Source organism: Apteryx mantelli, chromosome 25 (assembly GCF_036417845.1).
Source record: "Apteryx mantelli isolate bAptMan1 chromosome 25, bAptMan1.hap1, whole genome shotgun sequence".
NCBI classification, from domain to species: Eukaryota; Metazoa; Chordata; class Aves; order Apterygiformes; family Apterygidae; genus Apteryx; species Apteryx mantelli.
The window spans coordinates 6,323,291-6,332,979 of NC_090002.1; the positions used below are offsets into that span (position 1 = coordinate 6,323,291).

General features: G+C 42.4%; 1 protein-coding gene across 1 annotated transcript; it reads right to left on the minus strand.

The window, feature by feature from the left end:
- Positions 1-614: 614 nt before the first annotated feature.
- Positions 615-2,458, minus strand: LOC136994198 (parathyroid hormone 4-like). Its single transcript, XM_067310551.1, is given in 3 exon segments — positions 615-819; positions 822-1,132; positions 2,208-2,458. Coding segments are annotated over 3 exon segments (489 nt in total). The 5' UTR covers positions 2,297-2,458; the 3' UTR covers positions 615-730.
- Positions 2,459-9,689: the final 7,231 nt, after the last annotated feature.

The window sequence follows — 9,689 nt, forward strand, 5'->3', positions numbered from 1 at the left end:
GAAAAAGGAAAAGGTAGGACGTCTTGAAACAAAAGGCTCAAGTATGGAGGCTGGAAGCTGATTCTCATCACTCTTCTATCAGCAGAATAGGATGAATGTCTAGGGTTTAGGCTGGGAGTAATGGTGATCAGCTGCTAATTTCTACCTCTCTGGCCTGGCAAAAGTTTGCCACCATCCTAAAGGAAAAACTGAGAGATGAGGGACTTCTTAAAACATTCTAAATGCTTAAAAAGCAAGAAAACAATAAACCTGAGGGCCTAAAGTCTGAGTAAAGTTATTACTACTGCAGAAAGTGGCAGACTGGCAGGCAGGATGGAAATAGAAGAGAATCTCTATTAGGAGTCGCTGCTTCTTTAGGAGACAAAATGTTAGACTGCGAATGAGCCTGTGAATATGGAGATTAATGAACCAGACGTCCTGCTATGCCTGGACTACAAGAGCTGCAAAGAGCTGCTACAGCCTTAAGATATCAGTAACAGACAGGGAGGACCCTGTCATGGAAAGAGATATTTCTGGCCTGTGAAAAATCACCCCATCTCACAATCACACTATTCAGACTGCCTGCTAGGGAGAGAATTGGGGTCCTTATGAGGCTTTCTTTATTCAGCATCTAGGAGTAGTTAATGGAACAAATGAACATTATTTTTCTTTTGCGGTTCACCTTTGCATTAGAGCTTTTCCTCACAACATCACATGTCTAAAGCAATGGATAAACTGAGCTGGATTCAGACTAGTAGGAACAGTTCAGTGGCTGGGCACTAGGATTTCTCTTGCTGCTCAGCTCATTGATTTGAAGGAGGTTAAAAAGGTCTTGTGGTTCCAGTTACCCTTTGGGGTCTTCATATATTGCAGTATACCTGGCTTCTTTAACAGGGGGAAGCCTTGCTCTTTTTCCATCGGTTCCAGCAGCTGCTTCATCACGCTTGAAGTCTCGTCTCTGCTGATGCTGTTTTCAAGCTCTGAGGGATCTCGGCTCTTCTGAGAATCCCACATGGCATTTGAAAGCGAAACATCCCTGCTGCTGGCTGTGTGCACGCTACCCAGGGCATTGTGGAGCCACATCAGGCGCTTCAGCCCTTGAAATGCCCTCCCTTTGTCATGCATGAGCTGATGCTCCGTCACTGCTCTTTTACTGCAACAGGAAGAAAGAGTTCAGTTAGGAAACAAGCACAGCCAGATCTAAGCTCATATTGCAAACATGGCTGATTTGCATCTATCACTCTTAGCTGTTTCCCAAAGCTGAGCGAGGAGCATTGGTGGTGTCTGAACGTCTTGTGGGGGGCAGCCCTGAGGCCACGTCCGTGGCTCAGCTAGTAGGGTGGGCGCCCAGAGCTGGCATGGCCCTTGCACAGTGCACACGCCCCAGATCGGTGTGTGAGCTCCCCCGCACAGGCTACCTCCGGGCAGCCTGCAAGGCAGCCAGATAGCCAGTTCCTGAAGAGGGGAAGCTGAAACACCAGGCATGCAGCCATTCTCAAAAGCCTTGAATCCCCTTAAAAAAAATAATAATAAAGCCAAACTAAGGCAGAGAGTGGCAAAGTGATTTCAGCAGGCTTATAGAGCTCCGCAAATAGAAGCTTGGTCTTTACCCAAATTTGCGTTCTTTTCAAAGCTCCAAATGCTGCAGTAAAAAATCCCTTTTCATGAGCTTAATGTTCTAGGATTGTTGTGTTTGTTTCTTTCCTTCCAGAGCTGTAAGTCAGGAGTAATTTAACTGAAATCAGTGATGTCCGTGAAATGAAAACAAATCTTTATTTTCTTAAGACATACCAAAACTTTTGAGCCAAATATTGACTGGGGAGTGCAGGCTAATTCCAGGATACAAATATTTCTGGATTTCAGGCGGTTTAGATACAGCTAACCCCAGCTATAGGCTCACACTGCAGATTTGGACCTGAATGGGAACCTAAATACGGGATTTCAGTATATGGCATTTCCTTGACTTGCGTTGAGCATCTTTGCATAGTTTGCTACACTGTGTTTAAAAGCCAAAAATATACTGGAAATGGTATAATTTTTGCATCTGAAATGCAATCGGCCTGATTCTGTACTGCATAAAGGGTGATGTAAAATATTGCCGTATCAGATGTATGGAATCTTCCTTCGACTGTGCCCTGGAGTACGTGGCAGCAATGGAGAATACAGCCCATTAAACCAAAAGCAAGCAGTTGTCTAATAGTATTAAGGAAAAAGGTGACATTGCTTACTTTTCAGTGTCTTGCAATGTTGCAAAACAAGAAAGAAAAAGAACTGCCAAAAATGTAACCATCTGCAGAGATCTCTGGGGCAGGAACATTTTCTCTCTTCTTCTTTAAATCTGTTTGACAGGACAAGAAGTGGCTGATGTTACCGAAAATCTTTCTCTTTCTTTCACCTGTCAAAATGAATTTCAACCTATAGGCATTAGTAACAGTGGAACAGTATACTGTGGTACATCACCTCAGAACCTGTCAGAACATCATTGCAGCTTGCAATCTATATCAGTAAAAGATGAATATATTTCATAGTAAATTGCTACATTTCTTTACTGGGAGTCCTGTATCTCCTTTTCCACTATTACCTGTTAAGGTTTTACTTCCTGCTCTTGTGCATTTGCCAGTGCAGGAGATTATTTTATTTGGAAGTGGTAAGATGTCTTCCTGATAAAAACTTAGCAGAAATTTAACAAAAAAAAATTAGGATTGCTGCCTTGAAAATGTGTCAGCAAACTCAAAAAGAGTTTAAGACTGGACTGTGCAGATTAAGTTAAAAGGTGGAGACAGCCCTGAAATTTGGACTTTTACATCAGCAATACACATGATGTTACTGACATCCAAATCTGCCACAGCACATGCAAATGATTTTTTTTTTCTGAAAATAAATGGATTTCTGGCTCAGGGAAGTAAAAATTAGAAAATATAATTGTGCAATGATTATTTTCATCCAAGTTATAACTGCATTCAGTTATTGATCTGTTCCTGGCATTGGTATCCCTATACCTACTCATCCTTTCAACCCCTCTGTTTCTTTTTCACCATGTCTATCATTGAAATTTCTGTCTTTTTTACATTGATGACTGTACCCTGCTTTTAGAATTGACTTAAGCCTTTAGTTCCTTTAGTTACTAGCAAATCCTGGATTAACTGTTATATCAAAACTAAATGGTTTTATAGCAGCAGATAAATTGTTCTGCAAGAATAATCAAGAAGTATTCCCACATAACGAAGATGCTGATTTTTTGAAGAAATAATTTTTTAGTGTAGAAGCAGATTGGGATAATAAGCAACTCCACTCAACATCTCCCCAAATTAATTTTATTTATACTAATTTGGATATTAAAATAACAATGACTGGATGGAAAGGCAAATTAGACCATATATTCAAAAGTAACATGTGATCTACTTACTGTTGATCTTCTAGAGATCACGGTGAAGTCCTGATCGGCACAGATGTGTCTCCTTGCTAGTTTTCTAGTGACGTTCCAGTTGCAATGACAGTGCGTGTCTTTCACCTTCTTTTATACCTGCCCAGAAACCACAGAAACAATAGAAATGATCTCTACAGCATTTTGTGACTAAGACCTTTCCTCTCATGTCAGTGAAATGAGACAGCTCCTGATTTCCAATGATGATAAATCTTGGATTCTAAAATGCTCTGTTCAGCTGGGACTATGAAAAAGGTCATAAGTTTGTGGAAAGTATCTTATTCCTTTGCTGTCTTTCCTATTTTGTGATAACTTTTAATTCCAGCACAATCCTCCCCATGATGACGGAAAATGGATGTTCAAACCTGCTGTTTTACTAGTGATCAGGAAAAGGGTCTCTTCTATGCAAAACAGATCTCACTGCTTTGCTGTCCTCATGGACTCATGTATAGGACAATAATGTTGCATATCAGGAATCTAAATCAGCAATATTGTTGATGTCTATAATGCCAATTATCATTCAGTTAGCAAAACAGGGCAGTTATTTGCAGAAAAACTAAGGAGTTTGTAAATAAGATCCCACTGGATTTTAATATTCAGTACAAATTTCATTTAAATGCATTGGTTGTTCAGTAAAATATATTTGTTTCAAATCTTAGAAACTGGGGAGATACAGAAAAGACTTATCAATTCATTAAACAATCAAAAGACAAGTAATAGCCCAGGCAAAAAGCCATATTCCGATATGCTTTGAATCAGCACTTGAAACCATATGAGTTAATGCAGTGTGAGGTTTGATACCCACTTTATGATCTGTAACCAGGGTAATTTCACTAGAATTTGGATACCCATGACGTGGATGGTCCATTAGGCTGAACCGCTGGCCTATTTAAGATGACCACTTCCCATTTCTGAAAGTGAATGAAAGTGAATGTATTTGTCATCTCTGAGGAAAAATTTCCTGGAAGGATTGAAGGACAATTATAATTTGCTTAAAGTTATCATTAACTATCAGTTCATTTCATATAGGCACAGCCGTACCATCCTATTAAATTCAGTCTTGGCTGAATGCAAAGACACTGTGTAACAGCAAATGGGACAGGCCCTATTAGCAGTCCTCATGCCATCTCATCCGTTCTCGCAGCTTCTATGGACGTCAAATTGCTTTTTATTATATTCCTCATGACAGCTTATTTTGAGCCCGGCTATTTCACAGCAATCAAATAAGTGTTCCTGATTTTGTTAGGTGAGTCCCAGTTGTTAGAGAGAGTGTCACTCATTAAAGAGGACAAAGTTTATCACCAATTAAAAATGACATTTGTTAAATGGTGGTAGAATAGAAGCCTGCTTCTCATCTTAGTTTCCAGGGTAGCCTGCAGATACGCTGAATTATGTCTGTGAAACCAAAGTTTCTTAGTTACATCTTCAAGGACTAATAAGCATTGGCAAAAATCATGTCCAGAACATCTGGTCTAATCCATCCCTGAACTTTTCAAGTCTCCGTTATATAATGGGCTTTCACTGAATGCAGTTACTAGCATCTCCACCGGAAGAACTAATATTGCATTCATCGGAGGGACTACAGGCAGGTTAGACACACTGACATGTGATCATTAAATGGGCACTTGAAGCATTCTGTAGTGGCCAAAGTGCATTGCCCTGGCTACTCCTTTCCATTGGATATTTCTTTCCAACTAAGGACTCAGAAGTCAAAGTCAACCTTGGATGTGACTTTCTAACATCTCTGAGAAGCGTATGTGAGGACAGACTCCACTGAAGTAACGATACATCTTTGAGAAAAGCATCAGGCCCAAAGACTCAATGGCTCTAACACCACTGTAGGGAAGAAGTGTTTGCAGGGCTTGATTTCCATGGTTTGCAACGTATCTAAAGAAAATATCAAATATGTTCATTGCACAGCTTACACCACAGCCACACATATTAGTTAATAATTCTAACCATTTCTATCAGTTACTAAAATGCAGGAGCACTCAGTTCCAGCTTCACCATCCCTCAGCAATTTCCTGGAAAATGTAGAAGCACTCAGACTTCGTGACTTCTTCTTGCACATCTCTAAGCTAGCAAGTAGGACAACAAGGGAGCCTGGAATCAGTGTAACCCTCTAGCTTTGTATGGAGATAGAGTAAGTGATCTATGTTTTGCAAGAGGCGTAGGTGCAAGTATAGCAGGAGACAGGGGTGATGATAACATAGCTAATTTCACAAGGAGAAATCGTACAAACTACACTATCTGGTGAGCTATCCAGCTGGTGTAGATACATCTTTGCAAGAGCCCTTAACAAGCTAGAGCAGAGTAAGAAACCATTTTGTCTACAAAGCGATCAAAAAACCCAGCTGATTGGAATTTGGGTACTTCAGGGCCTCCTGCAAAGCCCACTCAAACCATCAAAGGTTTTACCCTTGGCTTCAAAGACCTTCACTCCCACCCTCCAGCTTTTCCTGGGCTTAGGGCCTGACTTCACATAAGACAGTGCCTTTGCTGTTCTGTCACCTTTTTCAGTGGGAGTATTTGAGTGAGGAGGGCTGTGCAAATTATGGTTTCCCAGTGAGTGATTCTTTTGTTTTGCTTTCCAGTCCTCTCCCCAGGGAGCCAGGTGGGGGAGGAAGGGAATAGGGCTTGCTGCAGAGCATGAAAGAAAAAGGAAAGAGAAAGCCTGGAGGCCCGGTTGAGGGGGAAGAAGAAATGGGGGGAGGGAACAGAGAGCAAAGAGAGTTTGCAAATAGCCTCGTTAGCACAATGTGGGGGATCCTCTTGCCAGAGATTTTAAAACTTAATTAAACAGCAGGCTGTGCTGCATCAAGAGCAATATCTGTAGGGAGATGGACAGAGCTGATGAATCCTTTCCGTGCGCCGTTCTCTGCCGTTCACCAGTAACAGGAGTACGCGCTCCAGAAGATTTGGTGCTTCTCTAGTGTAAAAACCGACTTTGTTGCCTCTTTTTTTCCCCTTCCTAACTGCTCTTAGCCTGACAGACTACGTTTCATATGAGCCGTTCAGCGTGGCGTGTGGAAAGAAAGACACCGCCCTGTTGAGAGGAAACTGTTTGACCACACATGGATGGTAAATATAGTTCCCCCGAGCTGCTGGGGAGGCAGCCGCTAATGAATGGCTGCTCTGCCTTCCTGGCCTCCCTAATTGAGAGATCAGAGGAAATGACACCTCGCAGCAAACCCGGCGGCCGCGGAGGTTTTTGCACCACCACACCCTCCTCGCTCAGCACCCCAGGGGCCATCGGCAGCCCTCTGCCCGCCGCAGGAAGGAGACGGCAGCCGCATCGCCTTGGTAACTGTTGAAGGGAGGTGAAACTCGGCTGCTTGAGAGAGCAGGCTCCAGGCTTCCCCTCGGTTCGGGGGCTTGGAGCTGTTCTGTATCACCTTCTTTTTTTGCATGGGGGGGGACAAATTCTTGTGCAATCCAGAGAGGTGTTAAGTAATCACATTTGGAGTGGCAGGAGGGTGCAGGCTTCAGGGCTAGTGTCTGGGCTGTGTGGGTAGGTTTAAATCCTGGCCCCTAAGCCACTAGCTAGTGCACCTTCCTAGAGAGAACTCCTGTCTTCCAGGGGATTAGAGTGGAATAGCAGTGAGACGGGCTCAGTGTTTTAATTCTCCATTTACTGATTTTTTCAGAAGTGCCCGAGTCTCACAGCTCTAACTGAACACAGGAACAAGGGTAAGTCTGTTGTCCTGCAACACCTGCCCTGGAGCTCAGCCTTGGAGCTGAAAGGGTTCTTTCTTTTCCTAAATCAGTCCTCAATACGGAATATTTTCTATGTGCAAAACAAACTCTGGCAAAGCTGAGGCCAAGTCTCCGCTCCCTTGTGCTGTTTCTGTAAACCCCACTGGGCTCTCCCAGCTTGGTCCTGGTTGCAGCATGCCTGGAGATGTCTGCTGATAACCTCGTCTGAGCAAAAACAAAGTAAAAGGAGGGATATCTCCCAGTACTATGAGGCCTGCTTTCCCTGAAAAGCATCTCTCTGGGATCTGCCCCTACCTGCCCCTGCAAGAGGGGAATGCCGCCATCTGGTGCCCATGTCTTGGTTTTGGCTGGACCAGGTGAGGATGTGGGTAGGTAGGAGCTGGCCCCTGGTGAGTCTAAGGCTCCTCTGTTGCTCAGGGGCAGCCCTAAATCTTGCTCGGGAGCAGGGGAACCCTGAGGTTACCTGAGAACTTACTATCTTGTCCCCAGATCTGCAGGAAGCAGCAAAAAGCTTTATGCTAGAGGAGTTGCCCAGCCACTACTACCTGTAGGACCTGTTTTTTAAAGGATCAAATTGGCCAAGAGCTGGTCTGGATTTCTTATTTCTTTCTAGTGCCAACAAATGGTGTACTGGCTGTGAGGGAGAGTGGTGTGTGCTTGTCACAGTGCAAACATCATGGGCCTCCCAACAGCAGGATCCAGGGATTATAATCCATGTCCTGCCCTCAGATATAAAAGAGGCAGAAAACGGGTGTGAGACTCTGAACAGTGATGAAAGGCTAGCTCACAACTGGAGAGACTGGGATGAAGGTTGAGGAACTAAGAGTCTCCAACTGATAGAGACACGTCAATCAAGTCAACAGCTCTCTTTCTAACTAATCCCTGATTGCTGAGTCTTTGGGGCATGCTGTGTCCCTGCAATGGATTCTGAGTATGTCTTGGTTTAGGTCTATGATTTATAAGTGAAACTGTGGGCTGTTATTTCCATCTCATGTCAAGTATACATATCACCCTTTGTTTGGGGTCTAAGATGCAGCTAAAACCCTTCACAGGAGTATCACTGAAATTTAAACTTTTGTAAACTGAGGGGACAGGTCACAGGGACCTGCAGACTTGCTGTTTGTACCCTGTAAAGAGAAGAGCAGCTGCAGCAGGAATAAGCATATGCAAGCTGGTTTTAGTATATCTAAAGATCAGACAGATGTAAGTCACTGCTTCTTTAGAAAATAGCCTTCATCAAGATTAGTGTATTGACAGGATGTGAAAATGGGCTGAATCCACAAGAACTTCACAACAAGCTAGTCCAGGTATGACTACATGTGTAGTCAGTTTTCTCCTTCCTTTTATGGATGATCTGGTGGATGCAAATGTTATGTACATCTCACATATATTGCACATGAATGGTGTTTTGTTATTGTGAAAGCAAGAGAGAGTTACAGTGCAACAGGATTTTTCAAACATACACTACCTTATAAACTTGGAATAAAGAAGAAAATAATGTAACACAATGCAGCTTTCATATATATACATATATATATATATAAATACATAGTGACACTCAAAGCTGATTCAGGATACCATCTTTTGGGAGACGATCAAAATTTTGCCTTTGCTCATCTGGGTCTGAATTAGTAAAGCGCAGTGTGGCTGTGTTGGGGTATCCTAAAACTGACTGTGAAAACAGGTGGGGTTTGGGTTTGTTTTGTTTTGGCCACAATACAGTTGCCTCAGTTCTGACCTGTCTTTTGTCATGGTCATGTGCCACATTTGGTCTCTGCATAATGCCAAAAGCAAACTGAAAATGGGAAAGTTAATGTTTGGATGATATGCTTCTTATGGTATGTGACTTTAAAACATGGTGATGGACCTAAGCACACGTAAGAAGTGCCTTGACTAGAGCAGGTAGTACTTCCTAAATGAGTGCTGAATGCCTTGCTCCCTTTGCAGGAGGTGAGCCTGCTTTTGAATAAATCCTCTGTTGCCAAGTCTGTCGTGTAATTATTCCTATGTCACATGTAGCTTTGGTATGAAGCTAAAGATCTGGCACAGATTACAAGTTTATCAGAGTTGATCTCTAGTGTTTTTAAAAATTGGTGAGCACTGCAAAACTTAAATCATATTTCAAATGTACAGTATGTGATATGAGGAAGGGTCTAGTAAACATTGCAGAAAGCAGTCAGGAAGGGAGGCAAACATGGGAAATCACCATCTCAAAGAAGCCTTTGAAGTCAAATGGTTAATTACAATTATTTCCTTTGTTTTCATGGTCTCAGGAAATTAACTATCAGCTAATTTAGGTTACAGATAATTACATTTCCTTAAATTAAAGCTGATAACCGTCGGATAACTGTACACACGTCAAAGATTTTAGAGCATCGATTACCTCAAAATTCTTGTTGGTTTTCTGCCACATAGGCAATTTTGATTCTTAAAAGCATTTTACTCGTAAGATGCTCTTAGAACTAATGAGGGAGGCTGTAAAAGGATTTGGGAAAATTCAAATGAATTATGTTAGCTGGTTGTCCTTAATCCAAATATTTCTGATGTTCTGGTAGAACTCCAGTAGACT